This window comes from Dicentrarchus labrax, unplaced genomic scaffold (genome assembly GCF_905237075.1).
Source record: "Dicentrarchus labrax unplaced genomic scaffold, dlabrax2021, whole genome shotgun sequence".
In the NCBI taxonomy this organism is placed as follows: Eukaryota; Metazoa; Chordata; class Actinopteri; family Moronidae; genus Dicentrarchus; species Dicentrarchus labrax.
The window spans coordinates 680001-700709 of NW_026136720.1; the positions used below are offsets into that span (position 1 = coordinate 680001).

The 20709-nt window shown below is 43.2% G+C and overlaps 4 protein-coding genes across 5 annotated transcripts in view; 2 read left to right on the forward strand and 2 right to left on the reverse strand.

The window, feature by feature from the left end:
- gpia (glucose-6-phosphate isomerase a) overlaps window positions 1–1014 on the forward strand; it is an 11913-nt gene extending 10899 nt beyond the window's left edge. The window contains exons 17-18 of the mRNA XM_051382934.1: window positions 463–529; window positions 647–1014. Coding sequence (XP_051238894.1) covers window positions 463–529; window positions 647–770 — 191 coding nt within the window. The 3' untranslated portion in view covers window positions 771–1014. The remainder of the gene's footprint in view (window positions 1–462; window positions 530–646) is intronic.
- Window positions 1015–1865: 851 nt separating this feature from the next.
- hsd17b2 (hydroxysteroid (17-beta) dehydrogenase 2) lies at window positions 1866–7866 on the forward strand. Its single transcript, XM_051380876.1, has 5 exons — window positions 1866–2168; window positions 3909–4124; window positions 4203–4388; window positions 6280–6417; window positions 7333–7866. Exons 1-5 carry the CDS (start codon window positions 1907–1909, stop codon window positions 7671–7673), a joined length of 1143 nt encoding a protein of 380 aa, XP_051236836.1. The 5' UTR covers window positions 1866–1906; the 3' UTR covers window positions 7674–7866.
- A 312-nt stretch (window positions 7867–8178) lies between these two features.
- On the reverse strand, window positions 8179–10264 carry mphosph6 (M-phase phosphoprotein 6). Its single transcript, XM_051380909.1, has 5 exons — window positions 10055–10264; window positions 9587–9699; window positions 9203–9293; window positions 8564–8667; window positions 8179–8473 (listed from the first exon to the last, which is right to left on the reverse strand). The coding sequence occupies exons 1-5, from the start codon at window positions 10100–10102 to the stop codon at window positions 8338–8340; spliced, it is 492 nt and encodes a 163-aa protein (XP_051236869.1). The 5' UTR covers window positions 10103–10264; the 3' UTR covers window positions 8179–8337.
- A 755-nt stretch (window positions 10265–11019) lies between these two features.
- snx20 (sorting nexin 20) lies at window positions 11020–13134 on the reverse strand. Of its 2 annotated transcripts, XM_051380887.1 has the most exons (4): window positions 13028–13131; window positions 12866–12940; window positions 12287–12429; window positions 11020–12127 (listed from the first exon to the last, which is right to left on the reverse strand). In XM_051380887.1, the coding sequence occupies exons 2-4, from the start codon at window positions 12933–12935 to the stop codon at window positions 11456–11458; spliced, it is 885 nt and encodes a 294-aa protein (XP_051236847.1). In that variant the 5' UTR covers window positions 12936–12940; window positions 13028–13131; the 3' UTR covers window positions 11020–11455. The 2 variants fall into 2 exon arrangements, with proteins under 2 accessions (XP_051236847.1, XP_051236846.1); XM_051380886.1 differs by having other exon boundaries at window positions 12866–13134.
- Between the last annotated feature and the right edge of the window lie 7575 nt (window positions 13135–20709).

The following is a 20709-nucleotide window of genomic DNA, read 5'->3' on the forward strand; positions in this document are numbered from 1 at the left end:
CACTAGAGGTCACTGCAGGTTAACACCTGACAGGACCTGACATGGATCAGTCCTGTACTCAGACACACGCTGTCTGCTTGGATCATATCTGAGCTCTGTTAATGTTCAACCTGTTACCACGGTAACACCAGACTCACTGAGGAGAAACGTTCGTTATTGGGGCCGTCTGGAGCCCGACAGGAGAGACACACTGTTACTTCCTCCGGCGTTGAAGTCTTTCTTTCATCAGTGATGTGAAGACATCAGGTTTCCCCACAGTCACAGGAAGTAACAGTGCGTCCTGAATTTATAAAAATAAAGGATTATTTCAGTGTTTCTCTCAGTGACCCTAAAACGGGGGATTTTTAAAGGGAGTCTGGTGTTACTGAGGTTCAATCTGCTGCAGCCAGTCAGAGAGCACAGGTGTGACCAGCACAGGTGTGATTGGATAATGAAGTGATCAATAATGTGATTGTGTTTCAGCGATGTACGAGCACAAGATCTTCGTGCAGGGCGTGATGTGGGATATCAACAGCTACGATCAGTGGGGGTGAGTGCGAGCTGCTCAACTGTCACTTACTGCCTGTTTCATCAGCTTTCAACCACAGAGGAGTTCATCACTCAACTTCCTGTCTCCTGTCTCCTGTCTCCTGTCTCCTGTCCACAGCGTGGAGCTCGGGAAGCAGCTGGCGAAGAAGATCGAGCCGGAGCTGAAGGACGACTCCGAGGTCACGTCCCACGACTCATCCACCAACGGACTCATCAGCTTCCTGAAGAAGAACTTCGCCTGAGTCCTCCTCTTCCTCCCCGGCTGGCTCCTCCTCTTCCTCCCCGGCTGGCTCCTCCTCTTCCTCCCCGGCTGGCTCCTCCTCTTCCTCCCTGGCTGGCTCCTCCCACCGTGTAGTCCTGTCTCATTGGCTGGAATCCCGTGTGACCCGCGAGCACTTTATGTTCCTCACATGTAGACGTGTTTGACAATGTGCAGATATCACTGTAGGTGGCGACTTTCAAATAAAAGTCCTGTTTGTCACTGAACACTGTTGTCCTGTTTTACTTTATTCTGAAATAATAAATATTCCGTTTAATGTTACTGATCATTATTGATTATTCATCCACTAAAAATACCAATATTTAGATTATCTTCACATACGACAAAGAAAACAGATTATATTATTATTATTATTATTATTATATATTTTAGAAACAAATTATTAAAACGATTGCAGATCAATTAATTGTCCGACAGATGTAAACAAACATTAAGTCGTACTTTATATTTCTACATTGAATAATTCACTTTACAGAGAAATTAAACTTTTGAAATTAACTAAAAGTTTGGCTGACATAAAAATAACTAATTTATAATTATAATAATGTTACTACAAATAAATTAGTTTGAAGTTGTTGCTCAGTGAGTCTTTATTGATTGTTATTAATGGTCATTGATCGTCCTGCAGATTAACAGTTTATTGAATCACACAGATTATTTCAGGATATTTGATTAATCAACTTCCAGCTGTTTCTATTGATTCTGATTCTGATCATTAGTTATTAATATCTGCCAGTGGGTCACATGAGCAGGAGGTTGTACAGCGTTTGTCCACAGGGGGCGCCAGAATCACCACAAACACTTCCTGGTTGCTGCTTTAATTTCAAGTTATTATGTAAATAATAAATAATAATTCCAGTCAGTAAACAGAAAGTGATTCATTGTGTAATAACAATGTAAACATAAATATAATAAATATAAATATGAGTGCAGGTTGTCTGTGTGTCAGCAGTGTGTCAGAGCTGGTGTCGTTATCAGACGGGTGTTTGGAGAGGGAGGAGGTGGCGGTCTGCGGTGACACACCTGTTGGTGACACACCTGTTGGTGACACACCTGTTGGCTGCACATACCTGAGAGCTTCCTGTCAGACGGTCGGGGATGGAAGGAAGTTTCTGTGCTCCGGCTGCAGCTCTGTTCAGCCTCACCCTGCTGTGGAAGCTTAAAGGGGACCTCAGTGGGTCCGGGTACTGGACCGCTGCCTCCAGGGCCCTAATGGGGGCCCTCATGGGGGCCACTGTGTGTTGGACGGTCCCTGCAGCTCTCTGTGGGCCGGTCCTCCTCGGCTGCAGCTTCATCCTGATCCACATCGGGAGGAGAGACGAGCTGCTGCCGACAGAGAGCAGAGCGGTGCTGGTTACAGGTCAGAATACACACACACACACACACATTAATACACACACACACACACACACACACATTAATACACACACAGCAGAGTGATGTTGTATATAAAGACAAAACTGTTGAATAAAGACATTGTCGTTGTTGTTGTTGTTGTTGTTGTTGTTGTTTGTTGTTGTGAGAATACCGTCACTGTGAACTCTCTCTGACCCCGTAGTGAAAACTGATTACATCATTCTGCTAGAAGATGTTTTTATCTGTCGACACAAAAATCTGCTCAAACAGGAAACAGATTTATACTCAGATCTCAGAACCAGATCTAAGAACCAGATCTCAGTACCAGATCTAAGAACCAGATCTAAGAACCAGATCTAAGAACCAGATCTCAGTACCAGATCTCAGAACCAGATCTAAGAACCAGATCTCAGTACCAGATCTCAGAACCAGATCTAAGAACCAGATCTAAGAACCAGATCTAAGAACCGGATCTCAGTACCAGATCTAAGAACCAGATCTCAGTACCAGATCTAAGAACCAGACCTAAGAACCAGATCTAAGAACCAGATCTCAGTACCAGATCTCAGAACCAGATCTCAGTACCAGATCTAAGAACCAGATCTAAGAACCGGATCTCAGTACCAGATCTAAGAACCAGATCTCAGTACCAGATCTCAGAACCAGATCTCAGTACCAGATCTCAGAACCAGATCTAAGAACCAGATCTCAGTACCAGATCTCAGTACCAGATCTCAGAACCAGATCTCAGAACCAGATCTAAGAACCAGATCTAAGAACCGGATCTCAGTACGAGATCTAAGAACCAGATCTAAGAACCAGATCTAAGAACCGGATCTCAGTACCAGATCTAAGAACCAGATCTAAGAACCAGATCTAAGAACCAGATCTCAGTACCAGATCTCAGAACCAGATCTCAGTGCCAGATCTAAGAACCAGATCTAAGAACCGGATCTAAGAACCGGATCTCAGTACCAGATCTAAGAACCAGATCTAAGAACCGGATCTCAGTACCAGATCTAAGAACCAGATCTCAGTACCAGATCTAAGAACCAGATCTAAGAACCAGATCTCAGTACCAGATCTCAGTACCAGATCTCAGAACCAGATCTAAGAACCAGATCTAAGAACCGGATCTCAGTACCAGATCTAAGAACCAGATCTCAGTACCAGATCTCAGAACCAGATCTAAGAACCAGATCTAAGAACCAGATCTCAGTACCAGATCTCAGAACCAAATCTCAGAACGAGATCTCAGTACCAGATCTAAGAACCAGATCTCAGTACCAGATCTCAGAACCAGATCTCAGTACCAGATCTCAGAACCAGATCTAAGAACCAGATGTCAGTACCAGATCTCAGAACCAGATCTCAGTACCAGATCTCAGAACCAGATCTCAGAACTAGATCTCATAACCAGATCTCAGAACCAGATCTCAGTACCAGATCTCAGAACCAGATCTCAGAACCAGATCTCAGAACCAGAGCTAAGAACCAGATCTCCTTGTTCTGCTGCTCAGGGCCTGAACTGGACCAAAGAGGATCCAGTACCATGATTCACAGAACCATAAACACAACGTAACCTGTCTGACGTCCATCAGTGTGTAACACTGCTGTACTAACCTAATCAATCAGCACCGATCAGTTATATTGGTAACTAATAAACGGACACACTGAACTGTATCAGTACATATAGACCAGGATCCAGAGTGCAGCTGCCCCCTTAAGGTCTGTGTGTGTCCAGGCTGTGACTCCGGGTTCGGTCTGGCTCTGGTGCAGCGGCTCAGTGAACGAGGACTGAAGGTGTTTGCTGGAGTTCTGGATGTGAACGGATCCGGAGCTCGGCGGCTCCGAGAGCGACAGTCTGAGAACCTGCAGGTCCTCCAGCTGGACGTCACCGACGGGTCGCAGATTGAGGCCGCACGCCGCCACATCATCACTCAGGTGGCCGCTGGCACAGGTGAGACCACATCAGGGACTCTGTACCTGTCTGACTCTGGAACCGGCACCTGATTGCACCGTGGTTTGTCTGCTGCAGGTCTGTGGGGTTTGGTGAACAACGCCGGAGTCCTACCGTGCCCCCTGGACGCAGAGCTCCACCCGATGGCGGCGTACAGGCGCTGCATGGACGTGAACTTCCTGGCGGCGGTGAGGATGTGTCAGGTGTTCCTCCCTCTGCTGAGGAGGTCCAGAGGACGCATCGTCAACGTGTCCAGCATGGCAGGTAGATCTGAGCACGGAGACCACACGGTGCCTTCAGGGTCCACACGGTGCCTTCAGGGTCCAAAAAGCCACATCACTGCTGCCCACAAAGTAACCGAGTACTTTTACTCTGTTCTGTACCCACAAAGTAACCGAGTACTTTTTATAAGGACAGCGATGATCCGTCTCACCAGTGCCTGGAAGCAGCAATAACGGCGCCAATATAGAGGGTATGCGCTTACGTCACTTCCGCCCCGCGGCAAAACCCACAACATGTCGAAGGATAGCGGTTGACACTGCGAAACCGCATAAAAATGGATTATCAAAAGAAATTGAGGTCAGTTCAAAGTCAAAGTCAGTCAGCTTTATTGTCAATTACTTCACATGCACCAGACATACAAAGGAATCGAATGGTCGTTCTCACTCTCCCACGGTGAAACAGATAAAGTGCACAGGCACAACAGATAAGACATTTACTAATGCTAAAAAGATTTTAAAAAAGAGACAATAAAATATAAAATATACAGTTGGACTCGACAATGATCCATACAAGCTCCCCAAAACCATCTGATCCATGGACACTGACATGTGGCCAGATATCGGGTATCCGGACATTTATATGTACCTGATTTCAACGCCAGGTAAATATACAAATACAATACAAACAAGGCGAAACTGAATAAACTTGGTACATAGTCAGGGTGTAGGGGATCATCAGTTTTTTCCTGAAACAAACAAATATACATGGTTGGTACCAGCGAATATATACATATAACGATCTCTATATGAATCAGAGCCAGGTTAGCACATTTTAAAATCAATTGATTCAATCGGCCATTAGATTTAAACAGAATCCAAAACTAAACATCATAGCAGAAAATAAGTTTACAGTAACCCATACAGTGTATTGACACAAGTAAATCATTTATATTTACTAAAAGGGCAGCTGTGGCTCAGAGGCAGAGCGGGTTCCTCCTTAATCAGAAAGTTGTGGGTTCGATCCCCGGCTCCTGGTATCCTTCGAAGTATCCTTGAGCAAGATACTGAACCCCAAACCCTCCTGATGCCTTGCATCTGGTGTGTGAGTGTGTATGAATGTTAGTTCTGTTCGATGGACTGAGTGAATGTGTGTGAAAGGGTGAATGTGGCACGTAGTGTAAAAGCGCTTTGGAGTCGGAAGACTAGAAAGGCGCTATACAAGTACAGGTCCATTTACCATTTACTTGTACTTGATATTCAAGCACAGCCAACATCAGATACTTTGAGACTTTTACGCAAGGACTATTTATTTAGGTGACTTTCACTTTTACCAGAGTAATACTTTAACACCATATCTTTATTTTTCCTGAAGTATGACTTTTGGGTACTTCAGTTACCTTAAGTTAGCCAGGCTTATGAATGAACACAGGGTGATGAATATAGCTAAATGAAAGATACTAACGTTAAGAGCTTTACTGAAGTAATGGTGGCAATATATTATGTAATTTAATGATATGATTAATGATTAATGCCCGAAAATACAGCATTAACGTTACCTGACACGAAATGTCCATTAATATCAATGTATTGATTATGTTCCATTAATATCAGTGTATTGATTATGTTCCATTAATATCAGTGTATTGATTATGTTCCATTAATATCAATGTACTGATTATGTTCCATTAATATCAGTGTATTGATTATGTTCCATTAATATCAATGTACTGATTATGTTCCATTAATATCAGTGTATTGATTATGTTCCATTAATATCAGTGTACTGATTATGTCCATTAATATCAGTGTATTGATTATGTTCCATTAATATCAGTGTATTGATTATGTTCCATTAATATCAGTGTACTGATTATGTTCCATTAATATCAGTGTATTGATTACTTGTGGTAACGCGGTGGTGGTGTCTCCTGCAGGTGAGGTGCCGATGCCGCTGCTGGCTGCATACGGCGCGTCGAAGGCGGCGCTCAGCGTTCTGTCGAAGGTGATGAGGTTGGAGTTGTCTGTGTGGGGCGTCGAAGTGTCCGTGATTCAACCTGCAGGCTTCAGAACAAGTATGATCACATTCAACCACTTCACTGCATTTATACTATAAACTAATATCTTCTCTAATATCTGAACGTACAGCATCCAAACACATTTCTACTTTAACAATAAATCCATCACTGCTGTGAGAACCAAGCAGTGATGGATTTTTGTCTGACGTTGGTTGCTTCGTGGACAGGACGCTGACTGCAGTTCACTGAACGGCCACTGGTGGCGCTGTTAGCTACAGTTTAATGAACGGCCACTGGTGGCGCTGTTAGTTACAGTTTAATGAACGACCACTGGTGGCACTGTTAGCTACAGTTTAATGAACGACCACTGGTGGCGCTGTTAGCTACAGTTTAATGAACGACCACTGGTGGCGCTGTTAGCTACAGTTTAATGAACGACCACTGGTGGCGCTGTTAGTTACAGTTTAATGAACGACCACTGGTGGCGCTGTTAGTTACAGTTTAATGAACGGCCACTGGTGGCGCTGTTAGCTACAGTTTAATGAACGGCCACTGGTGGCGCTGTTAGCTACAGTTTAATGAACGACCACTGGTGGCGCTGTTAGTTACAGTTTAATGAACGACCACTGGTGGCGCTGTTAGTTACAGTTTAATGAACGACCACTGGTGGCGCTGTTAGTTACAGTTTAATGAACGACCACTGGTGGCGCTGTTAGCTACAGTTTAATGAACGGCCACTGGTGGCGCTGTTAGCTACAGTTTAATGAACGACCACTGGAGGCACTGTTAGCTACAGTTTAATGAACGACCACTGGTGGCGCTGTTAGTTACAGTTTAATGAACGGCCACTGGTGGCGCTGTTAGCTACAGTTTAATGAACGACCACTGGTGGCGCTGTTAGCTACAGTTTAATGAACGGCCACTGGTGGCGCTGTTAGCCTTTAATAAACCTTTAATCTTTTTGTCTCTCAGATATCTTTGGAAACAGTGATGATGTCACTCGTTACACAGACAAGGTCCTCGCCACAATTTCCTCTGATGCCAGAGAGGATTATGGGGAGGCGTACATCGCGTCACTCCCAAACAGCCTGTCCAAGATGTCCCGGCAGTCGGCGGAGGATTTGTCTCCCGTGGTGGACGACATGTGCCACGCTCTGCTGTCAGCTCATCCCAGACCTGTGTACATGCCGGGGCAGATGGGATGGCTGCTCCCGTTCCTCCACCGCTACTGTCCCACCGGCGTGTTCGACGCCATCGCCATGAAGCTCTTTAAACACACCGACTGTGAACCAGCAGGACTCAACAGGAGCTGAGGCTCATGGGAAAATGCAGTGATTCAGCACAGTCGGCAGTTTCCCACAGGAACAACACGCCCTTACTTTGAAAAGATGCTGCAGACAACCGAGACGATGATTTATGTTTCATTTACAGTTTGTCCTCCCGACTGTCTGATTTTAAACAGAATAAAAACATTAATATATTAAACATTATATTCTATATCTCTCACATGGTGTCTCTCTCCCTCTGCCTGTGTTGTATCGTAGCCTCTCTGTGGGTTGTTTCCATAGCCGGTCTGCTCCGACTGAAACTGCTGTTTTTATCATCTACGTCGGTGAATTAAGGATTTATTTCCACCAAACCAGAGTTGGTGATTGTTGGAAACACTAACAGAGACGCTTTTAATCAGTTTTATTCTGTGTGTTTTACAACTATCTGCTAGAATGAGTGGTTTTGTGAATGGAGTCTGGTGGGCAGTAGCACCCACTGCAGTTACAAGTTAACATATATAAGCTATATGAGAAAGCACAGACACACGGATACACTGAGCTGTGTGTTTAATGAAGGCCTCACTCTGCACACGCTGTAAAACATCTTAAACATTAATCTTTTTTTTAAAAACAGGATGTATAACATCCAACCAGCCTCAGCTGTAAAAAAATCACTGAGTCACTCAAAAATAAAAAGTCCGTCCATGGTTCAGTCCTGAGGTTTCAGAAAGACTCTCTTCGTGTTGGTTTCTACCACGTTCTGGTTGACGTCTTCTTCTTCTATCACTGCTCTCTGACGCTTCTTTGCAAACTTCTTCTTCATGCTCCCGACTAAACTCTCGTACCTGCAGAGGAAGAGACGGGATGAAGGAGGTTCCTGTATGAGCAGGAAGTTCTGTAACATTCACTGACCACAGATAATCAACCGTTTGTACCTCAGAGCCATTTCTTCATCTGTGACGTCTGTCTGCATCCGGCTGACCTCCTCTTCCTCTCCTTTCTCCTCCTCGTCCTTCGGATTCATCAGAGTCATCAGTTTCTGTGACACACAACAACAACAACAACAACAACAACAACCGGGTCCAGTCAGTGAGGTCACATTACACTACAACGTTTCTCTGAGCGAACCAATCAGGTTGAAGACAAACAGTAAACAGTGATAAGCTGCAGACAGCTCTGGTTCTCTCTCTTTATCCATAAACAATAACTGGTAGCTGACGTGGAGCTATCGTGCTATCGTGCTAAGCTAGTTCAGTATTACAACAGACAGTTTAACTTCCTGTCACTTCCTCTGGTTTTCTCTCTCTTCCAAAGTGCATTGTGTGTCAGTAACCATCCTCTGTAGGACGCAGTGCGCTGTACGGATGTTTACAGACGGATTACTGAAGGATCGACACCATCGATGGAGGACATTACAAACGTTCTCCAACCTGCTGGCTGCTCTACTGACACTTTATGTGATTGTCTGATGTCCCTGAACGTCACATTTCTGCAATAACAGAGCAAGACCGCTGCAGGAAGCATTAATAATAATAATAATAATAATAATAATAATAATAATAATTCACACTTACCTCCACTTCTGGATTAAAACCCTTGAACGAGATGCGTCCGTACTTCAGTTCCTCACAGGGAACAAAACTCTTCTCCTCTATGATCAGGTTCCTAAACAGGGACAAACAATAACTATTATTAGATTGTATAAAACGCCATATAAATACAGTTTGTTAGTAACTTTGGTCCCATTACACCCAAACACACAGAAACATCTGAGTTATAATTCATTACAATAATAATCCTTACTGTGCTATAAAAGCTGACATTATATTTATGCTGAAATTACCTGTGGACTCAAAAGTCTGAAACTTTAACCAGATTAACATGTACAGCTTCAACTGGCAGATTTGTGAATGGAGTCTGGTGAGGGAAGCACTGAGGCTGTTTGAATGGACACTCACTCTTTAGCTTTGAGCTCTGGCAGGTCCAGATACCAGTGTTCATCACTGATGATCCTCTTCTCATCTTCCTCCAGCTGCTTCTTCGTCTCTGCATCCAGCCCTCTCTGCATGAACTGTACCAACACACCAGACCTCGTTTAAATGTCACTAACATTAACAGTGTCAGAGGACTGGGGGAGAAACACGTTCTCATCTACAGAACCGGACTATGGTTGAATACAGCCACCAGTGGGAGTCAGGTTATTCGTTGATTTAAGAGACATTTGGTGGATCAAACTATGGCCGAATTAACACGCTTAATACATTAATTAAAAACGTTATTACTTCGACGTTCTCCAGCAGTTAGCGCCTTCAGAACAGCAGGAAAACAATTATCGTCTGATTTGTGAATGAGGTTTGGCGCGGCAGCGGGAGCTAAAGCTAGCTGAGCTAACACACGGCCGCTAGCGGCTGTTAGCTTCAGTTTACCTTCATCCGCAGCAGGTTCTTGGACAGTTTCACGGAGTCGTTCGCCATCGCTCCGAGGTCGGACGACCACTAACCCACCTATCGATACAACTATCGATACAACTATTGATACAACTATTGATACAACTATTGATACAACTATTGATCTGTGGCTGAGAGCACGAGCCGCTGGCAGCTCCACGCAGCCGCAGTGAGAACAGACAGAAGCAGTCGAACGTCGAGCAGCTTTTAGCTGTTAGCTGTTAGCAGTTAGCTGTTAGCAGTTAGCTGTTAGCTGTTAGCAGTTAGCAGTTAGCTGTTAGCAGTTAGCTGTTAGCAGTTAGCAGTTAGCTGTTAGCAGTTAGCTGATGTTCGAGGAAGCAACAACTGAAGAGTTCAGTCTGTGTGCTGGTGGAGGAACAACATTAATATAATCAGTTATATTATATTCGATTATTAAGGTAAACGAGTGAAACTGATTTCAGAATCAGTTATTGATCAGGTTAGTTATTGATCGGGTTAGTTATTGATCGGGTTAGTTATTGATCGGGTTAGTTATTGATCAGGTTAGTTATTGATCAGGTTAGTTATTGATCAGGTTAGTTATTGATACAGGGAATATGAGTCAGTGTTCATACACAGAATAAACAGATAATAAATGTTTTACTGTTACAGGATCAATAACCTTTAATAAATGTACACACAGTAACCACTGAGCCAATAACCACACACACACACACACACAGTGAGGCATGCTGGGTAATAGGCAGTTTGGGGAAGTTGCAGTTTTGTTGAAAGAGTCAGTTGATCAATCTGCAGCAACAGGACGACACACGATCTGTTTATTGATCCAGAGAACAGATACAGAGAGTGTGTGTGTGTGTGTGTGTGTGTGTGGCTGATGTTACAGTGGCACACACACACACACACACACACACACACACAGCAGGAAGCATTCAGGTGTAATAAAAACACAACTTCAGAGATTTTGGTGAAACTGGATCAATTCAATTCAATTTTATTTGTATAGCGCCAATTCATAACAGAAGTTATCTCAGGACACTTTTCAAATAGAGCAGGTCTAGACCGAACTCTTTAACATTAATTACAGAGACCCAACAGTACCACCATGAGCAAGACCTTGGAGACAAGGGCAAGGAAACACTGCCTGTTAAAAGGCAGAAACCTAGGACAGATCCTCCGGCTCTAGGTGGGTGGTCGTCTGTCTCCACCAGTTGCTGCCTTTAGCTCAGTTAGCCAGAATAGCTCACCCTGGGCTGCTAGCTAAGCTAGCTGCTATCCAATCAACATTTAACACCGCCCACATTCACCAGTTAAACCAATCAGACAGCAGTGGGTGGGATTAACTGCTGGAACTCCGCCCTGCAGGTCGGAGGTCAGGTACTCCACTGTCACCTGTTCTCAGGTGAACTCGTGGATCACTAACTCCTTCAGAGAGCGTGAGGACACCTCCCCCCTCTCAGCGTCTCTGAGGACAGTCAGCTCCTCCTGTAACTGAGCCACAGGACGTCCCAGCTGGTAGCCTAAATCCACCAGCAGCTCCAGCAGCGCCGCTCTGTAGTGTTTCTGTCCGTAGCGTCTCACTGGAGGCAGCGCTCTCTGAGCGGCTGCAAACGCCTGCTCCGGGTCGTCCAGGTCCCGGTAACAGACCGCCAGGGCAGAGAGGGTCGGTACGATCAGGGTGGGCTTCTGCCACGGCAGCAGCTTCTCCTCGGTCTCTAAGACGGTCTGCAGCTGCTCCACGGCCGGCCCAAACTGTCCCGCTCGCAGCAAACTGTGCGCCCGTTTCTGCTCGTGCTCAGTGAAGAATGTGGGGAACAGCGGTGAGTGTCGCACACAGCGGACGGCGTACAGTTTAGCCAGGTAGTCCTGCAGAGAGAGGCGGCGCTCCGAGATGAGCTCTGGGCTGAAATTCCCAGTCAGGAGTTTTCTGGGGAGAAGCACCTCCTCCAGCTCCTCGTTGAACTCCTCCAGCAGTCTGTGGTGGAAGCGTGAGAAGTCGCTGTAACGGCGCTCCACGGACACACGGCGGGAATCAAAGCTGCCAGAACGCATCAGCACGACCTCGTACACCTGCAGACAAACAGGAAGCAGCACGACCTGTCTGTTTTTACTCCATGTTCACATTAATCTTATGCTAAGCTAATAAAGCTGTTTCTCACTGTTTCCAGTATTTATGCTAAGCTAATAGCTAAAGCTGTCAGATAAATGTAGTGTGTTTCCTGATCTCACCACATATCTGGACAGACTGTGTTCGATGATTCGAGTCGATGGGATTTCAAACAGCAGCCTGACGGGTCGCTCTCTCTTCTTCGCTGCCCTCCAGTTCTGCTGCAGCTCCTTCGTGGTCAAACTGGAGCAACTCGGAGGCTCATCTGCACACAATGTTTACATATAGATTTAATATCTAAAGCAGTGAAAGGTTTTATAGACGTTTGTAGTCGTTAGCAGACTCCATTTATAAACTAACGTTAGCGAGTGTTGCCCACTGTTGGCACTGTAGGGAAGCGGGGAGAGAAGGCACTCGGGAGCATAAAGGTCACAACCTTTGACCCTCATCCTACATAGAGACACATAGAGATCAGTCCACAGACAGCAGAGGAACAAAGCTACACTACAACCTGTTCACTCTCTGCTGATCAATAATCTGATCAATAATCTGATCAATAATCTGATTATTATAGAGACACAACAGGATTCAGAACCTTCTGGAAGCTTTAAAGGAACAGTTCAACATGAGTGCGTCACAGAAGAAGAGGACTCACGTTGAGGAAGAGGTTAATACATTTATAAAAAGACATAAGTTAGAACCTGGATCCAGAGCCGTCAGGTTGGTCTCAGTCAGGTCTCCAGTGTCCCTCTCTGGTTCTGCTTCTGCCATCACAGCTGATCCCCAACGTCAAACATCAGGTCTTTAATATCCCAACAGCTCAGTGAGTCTTACTGATTCATTAGAGTAATAAACTGTCTCACCTGGAGTCCTCCAGAGGACACAATCTGACCCTGAACAGTCCAAACACAGCGTCCACTGAGACAGAGAGTGAACAGACGGAGGAGGAAGTTCTCAGCGGATGAATTTATACCAACAACAGAACAGGAAGTGAAACTGCAGCAGTCTGCTGGTAGATGGAGAGTTTGTTTTATGACTCAGGTGATATCAGCCGGGTGGTGTTTGACAAAGAGTTGAGACGGTAGCACGATGAATGTGACAGTGAATGTATAAGATACGGAATGCATCACCTGACTCATGTTGTTCAGTCTGTCACCTGCAGGTGGAGCTCTGTCTGTATACAGGATATAGACGATATAAACATCATGAGCTTGTTTTATTGAATCAATCTGATCTTTTTGGTTTGGAAACCTCTCTGTGTGTCTGGGCGGAGGTCAACAGTAAATGTGTAAAACAAAGAGGTTTGAAAACAGAACAGTTGTTGTTGTTGTTGTTGTTTGTTATTGATCTCTCTTTATGAGGCCTGATTTTTAGAGACTGGAGTTCTTTTATCGTTTATTATTTATCACGTTTGTCTGAGTTGTTTTTATGTTTTTGTCAAGAGGAATTTCTTCTACTGTAAACAAATAAATAAAGTTTTATTAAATCAAATAGATTCCCCCACTCTGATTTTATTCTTTAACGTTATTTAACTTTATTAGCACTGTACAAACACACAACTTTATTAACACTGTACAAACACACAACTTTATTAACACTGTACAAACACACAACTTTATTAACACTGTACAAACACAACTTTATTAACACTGTACAAACACACAACTTTATTAACACTGTACAAACACACAACTTTATTAACACTGTACAAACACACAACTTTATTATCACTGTACAAACACAACTTTATTAACACTGTACAAACACAACTTTATTAACACTGTACAAACACACAACTTTATTATCACTGTACAAACACACAACTTTATTATCACTGTACAGACACACAACTTTATTAACACTGTACAAACACACAACTTTATTAACACTGTACAAACACACAACTTTATTAACACTGTACAAACACAACTTTATTAACACTGTACAAACACACAACTTTATTAACACTGTACAAACACAACTTTATTATCACTGTACAAACACACAACTTTATTAACACTGTACAAACACAACTTTATTAACACTGTACAAACACACAACTTTATTAACACTGTACAAACACACAACTTTATTAACACTGTACAGACACACAACTTTATTAACACTGTACAAACACACAACTTTATTAACACTGTACAAACACACAACTTTATTAACACTGTACAAACACAACTTTATTAACACTGTACAAACACACAACTTTATTAACACTGTACAAACACACAACTTTATTAACACTGTACAAACACACAACTTTATTAACACTGTACAAACACACAACTTTATTAACACTGTACAAACACAACTTTATTTACACTGTACAAACACACAACTTTATTAACACTGTACAAACACACAACTTTATTAACACTGTACAAACACAACTTTATTATCAGTTTCCTGATGGACTACAAGTAGCTCATTGCCACTAACAGTAGCGTTAGCTGCCATTAGCTAACGTCAGCTAACTCAGGAGCCAAAGTTGGCCAGAAAAACTACAAATTTTTCTGCCATAGCTGTTTGTTGAGGGGAACTATTACATCCCTCCCCAACTGCCAGTTCTTTTGGTAAAAATGAGGAAACAGCTCTCTGCTTCCTGTTTGATGTGGACTAATGATTACTCTGCAGAAGTCTTCAGTCTGATGGTCTTGGTGTTTATGTCGGTCACATAGAGAACCAGTAGTAACTTGAGAGTGTTTCATAAGCAGTTAAATACTTCCTGTAGTAAAAGCTGAATGATGGTATCTTCTTCCTGTACGAGCCTCCTCTTCATGCTGACTGTGTCACAGGTTAATAACGTCATCCTTCCTCCTATCACAGCTCCTCATCGCTCCTGATAAATGTTACCTGGCTGCAGCCATTTACATACACTCACAAATCACTGCAGGAGCCCCCTGAATGAACTACTACAGTCTGACCTTTGACCTTCTGAATGTGCACGAGCAAGCTAGTTACATCCGATATTAAAGCTATGAAAGCTAACATTAGCAAAACGCTCACTAATTTGTTGTTAGTGTTGTGCTAACGTTAGTTAACTTAAGATTTGACTATATATTTGTTTCTTTTATCTTTTAACCATCTTCAAAATATGGTTGTCAGCAACATCTACATGGAACAAAAACGGGAAAGCGAAACCAACAGTTGCATCACAGAGGAAGTCTCGACCAAATATGGTGAATTTCAATGGAAGATATCAAGTTCAATCTCTGGAAGAGTCTCAGCAGATATTTTATTTCACCTGTTCAGCAGTCTCATCACTCAGGTTCCTCCAGTTGCTGGAGAAAATGTGGCTCTCAGGAAGCAAACCATTACCACCTGTTCTGGGCCTGTCCAATTGTAAATGCTTTCTGGCGTAAGGTCAACACAGAATGATGATATTTGGAACAAAAAATGCTTTTAATTGGGACAAACTTCTCTTTGTTTTTCTACACTCAACATCTGTAAATATCTATAGAGGAATGCTATGACATTGTTTACGAAATCTATGTAATGGAAAGAATGACCTTTTCTGTGAGACTAGAGAAAACTAGATTTGAGGAAATTTGGGGAAAGTGGAAAATGTATATTGCCCCTAAACGCCCTTCTTTTGTTTAACTGTTTGTAATTTCTCTTTTTTATTTATTTTTTGTTCTTTAAAAACAAAAATTGTAAAGATGAATCACTGTATAATTCTATCAAACTATGTTGAATGTGTTAAGTGCTGATATGTGATTCCAAATAAAGAGAAAATGAAAATAAATAAATAAATGTGGTTGTCTTTCCAACATAGATTAGCCTAGCATAGCATATCTAAGTACAGGAAAGGAGGAAGTTCTGACCAAGGCTTGCTCAACTGTGATTGGAGTGTAAAAATCTATTTAAAGTTTTAATAACTGAAGCTTTAAGTGAAGTAAACAGTAGTAGAAGTATAAAGTTGCATGAGAAGAAAAGAAAGTAAGGAACATTATTTGTACTTCAGTACTTGAGTAAATGTACTTAATTACATTCCAGCACTGCTGAGCTGCACATCCCATAATGCTCAGTGTGACGTGAACAATGTCAAACACAAAGACGTCCAGCTATCGTATGATCGCAGCCCTGTAATATAAATATGTAAATGGTCATTCGTGCCCCTGAATATTTCCTCTCCAGGTGAGCAGTGGAGCCATGAATCACCTGACACTGAATATTAATCACTGACAGTAAAATGTTCACAACTGTGGCGTCATTAAAATTCATTAAAGGTTCATATTTTCTGTCCTTATCAGTTCAGTCAGTGTGAGAGTTTATCTGTGCATCATATACAGTTTAACCTTGTCCGTGTCCCTGAATGCAGCACCAAAAGAATACTCCTCTCCTGTGGAACCAGCTTCCAGTTGTGGTTCTGGAGGCAGACACCCTTTCCACATTTAAGAGTAGGCTTAAGACATTCCTCTTTGATAAAGCTTATGCCGATAGGGGGGGACAAACGGGTCTGTTGTCCCGGGCCCAGGGTAGTGGGGGGTGGGGGGGCAGAACTGGGCCCTCATTAAATTATGGAATAATTATTAAAAAATTACATTAAAATAGGCCTTTTTGTGGAAAAAATATGTAATACTTGAGTTACATAAAAGCTTTTTATTTGTTTTCTTCCTAATTGTCCTTGAAGTAGTGGTCAAGAACCCCCCCACCCCCAACACAAAAATGATTTGGCCACTGATCAAAATTTGATGTTGTCATTTGATTTGAAGTTCAGTAGGCTCAAAATGTCCGGTCAGCACGAGTCCGGTGCTCAGAAAAGGAAAGAAAAGAGGAGAAGAGAAGAAGAAAATAGAGGCCTTAGAGATTTTCTAAATATTTAAGAAAAGTTGGTGACAGTGAAGCTGGAACTGGTAAAGTCAACGTAGAGCAAAGTAAGAAACAGCGCAGCCAACATTTACCAGCCTTGTAACGTAACCTAACAGGCCAGCTCTAATGTTAACGTCCATCAGCTCGTATAAAAGCCTGACACAACACGTTATCTCCGACAGAAACAGTTGAGTTTGGTAGCTCCAGCGATTTCAGCGATCCTGCATTATGGCCAACTAGAATGACCGACTCTGATAGAGTGAACCTCGTACGTGTGATGGCCAAACGAACGCCTTTCTCAGAGAGGGCAAAGGAATTGCCAGCAGATGCAGAGGGCAGGGAATTCCCAAACTATTTGACATATTCCACATCCCACAATGGAAGGGAAAAAAATGTATTAAAAAATTATTTTCCCTACCATGCTTGCTGTTCTCCCTTGAAGTAGAGAAAAAGTCAACTAGGGAAAATATATAGCATTTATTATTATATAGGGAAAAGGAGAGATCTGGGCGCGGGGGGGGGGCCATCTAATATTATCTCGTCCCGGGCCCGGGCAAGACTATCAGCTGGCCTGGTGCTGGATCAGGTGAGTCCTGAACCATCCCTTAGTTATGCTGCTATAGGCCTAGACTATCGGGGGATTTCCCATGGTGCACTGAGCTCCTCTCTTCCTCTCTCTCTCTTTCTGCACTCATTCATGTCCCATTAATGCATGTTACTAACTTCCCCGGAGTTCTTGTGCTTTCTCGTCTCGCAGGTTCTCATGATCCTGGTGGAGCCTCCTGCCATGGTCCTGCTAGATTGCCATTGCCAATACTGTTGTTGCTGTGCACCTGTCTGTCTGTCTGTCTGTCTGTCTGTCTCTCTCTCTCTCTCTCTGTCTCTCTCTCTCTTTTTTATTTGTATAGCGCCAATTCATAACAGAAGTTATCTCAGGACACTTTTCAAATAGAGCAGGTCTAGACCGAACTCTTTATAACATTATTTACAGAGACCCAACAGTACCACCATGAGCAAGACCTTGGAGACAAGGGCAAGGAAAAACTGCCTGTTAAAAGGCAGAAACCTAGGACAGATCCTTCGGCTCTAGGTGGGTGGTCGTCTGTCTCGACCAGTTGGGGTGAGAGAGAGAGAGAGACAGAGAGAGAGAGAGAGAGTGAGAGAGAGACAGACAGACAGAGAGAGAGAGAGACAGAGAGAGAGCGAGAGAGACAGAGACAGAGCGAAAGAGACAGACAGACAGTAGCACAGCAACAACAGTAACAACAACTACACTAATAGTAGTGACTGATGATGATGAACATGAAGAAGACGATGTCGACGACAACAGCAACGATGGGGGACAATGAGCAGTGATTATAGTAATAATAGTAATTGTAGTAATAATAATAATAATAATGATAACAACAATAATATCAGTGATATTGGCAATGGCAATCTAGCAGGACCATGGCAGGAGGCTCCACCAGGATCGACAAGAACCTGCGAGACGAGAAAGCACAAGAACTCCGGGGGAAGAAGTGGAGTTAGTAACATGCATTAATGGAACATGAATGAGTGCAGAAAGAGAGAGGAAGAGAGGAGCTCAGTGCACCATGGGAAATCCCCCGATAGTCTAGGCCTATAGCAGCATAACTAAGGGATGGTTCAGGACTCACCTGATCCAGCCCTAACTATAAGCTTTATCAAAGAGGAATGTCTTAAGCCTACTCTCAAATGTGGAGAGGGTGTCTGCCTCCCGAACCACAACTGGAAGCTGGTTCCACAGGAGAGGAGCTTGGTAACTGAAGGCTCTGGCTCCTGTTCTACTTTTAGAGACTATAGGAACCACAAGTAGCCCAGCATTCAGAGAACGTAGTGTTCTAGAGGGGTAATAGGGTACTATGAGCTCTTTAAGATATGAAGGGGCCTGACCATGAAGAGCTTTATAGGTGAGGAGGAGGATTGAATTAAACAACTGAAGGAATCTCCTCCTTAAATTTAGCTACAGCACTGTCAGATAGACATCTGCTGTAGGAAGTTTTGCCTAATGGCTTATAATCTAATAGTATGAATTCAAAAGTTATTAAATAATGGTCAGATAGGAAAGGATTATGTGGGAAGACTATTAAATGTTCAATATCAATGCCATATGATAGAACAAGGTCAAGAGTGTAATTAAAACAATGAGTTGGTTTATTTACACTCTGACAGAAGCCAATTGAGTCTATTAATGATATAAATGCATTACTAAGGCTGTCATTGTCAACATCCACATGAATATTAAAATCACCTACAATAATTACTTTATCTGATTTAAGGACTAAACTTGATAAAAACTCTGAGAATTCAGATATAAAATCAGAGTACGGTCCAGGAGCGCGGTACACTATAACAAATAGAACTGGCTGCAGTGTTTTCCAGTTTGGGTGAGAAAGACTAAGAACAAGGCTTTCAAATGAATTATAATTTAGTTTAGGTTTAGGGTCCATTAAAACGCTCGAATCATATATGGCTGCTACTCCACCTCCTCGGCCGTTGCCTCGAGGAATGTGAGTAGATGTTCATGTAGGTTCACCTGATCCACACAGAGACCTCCATCAGGCTTTATCATAACCTGGGACCTTTTAGCATTAGCCTCAGTCTGTTAGCGTGATATCATGGTGGTGGAGGATTTGGCAGGTCTTCGTGTTATTGAATATTTCCATTGTCGGGACAACAACAGTGATCGCTGCTGAAATGCTGACTGAGGAAAAGCCTTCTTACAAACAACGTGCAGAGGCGGCAGTTTTGATGTGAAATATGCAATCATTAGACAAGCAAGTAAGCTGCTGTCAGCGTCTGTCTGTCTTTCTGTCTGTCTGTACCATGGGTATACAGACAGACAGACCGACAGACAGACAGACACAGTGAGGACAGACAGCTGATCTGTGTTTTACACGGAATTAAAGCAGAATATGTGAATGTGTGTGCAGATGTTTCTCTCTCGAAAGGTTTGTGGAGGTTTTGTTTCAGGAATTAGTTCTCTGAGTGAGTCTGTGATGTTACAGGATACTACAGACAGTGAACTCACCACAGACACTGTCCCACTGTTATTACAGACAGTGAACTAACCACAGACTCTGTCCCACTGTTATTACAGACAGTGAACTCACCACAGACACTGTCCCACTGTTATTACAGACAGTGAACTAACCACAGACTCTGTCCCACTGTTATTACAGACAGTGAACTAACCACAGACTCTGTCCCACTGTTATTACAGACAGTGAACTCACCACAGACTCTGTCCCACTGTTATTACAGACAGTGAACTCACCACATACACTGTCCCACTGTTATTACAGACAGTGAACTCACCACAGACACTGTCCCACTGTTATTACAGACAGTGAACTAACCACAGACACTGTCCCACTGTTATTACAGACAGTGAACTCACCACAGACACTGTCCCACTGTTATTACAGACAGTGAACTCACCACAGACACTGTCCCACTGTTATTACAGACAGTGAACTCACCACAGACACTGTCCCACTGTTATTACAGACAGTGAACTCACCACAGACACTGTCCCACTGTTATTACAGACAGTGAACTAACCACAGACTCTGTCCCACTGTTATTACAGACAGTGAACTCACCACAGACACTGTCCCACTGTTATTACAGACAGTGAACTAACCACAGACATTGTCCCACTGTTATTACAGACAGTGAACTAACCACAGACTCT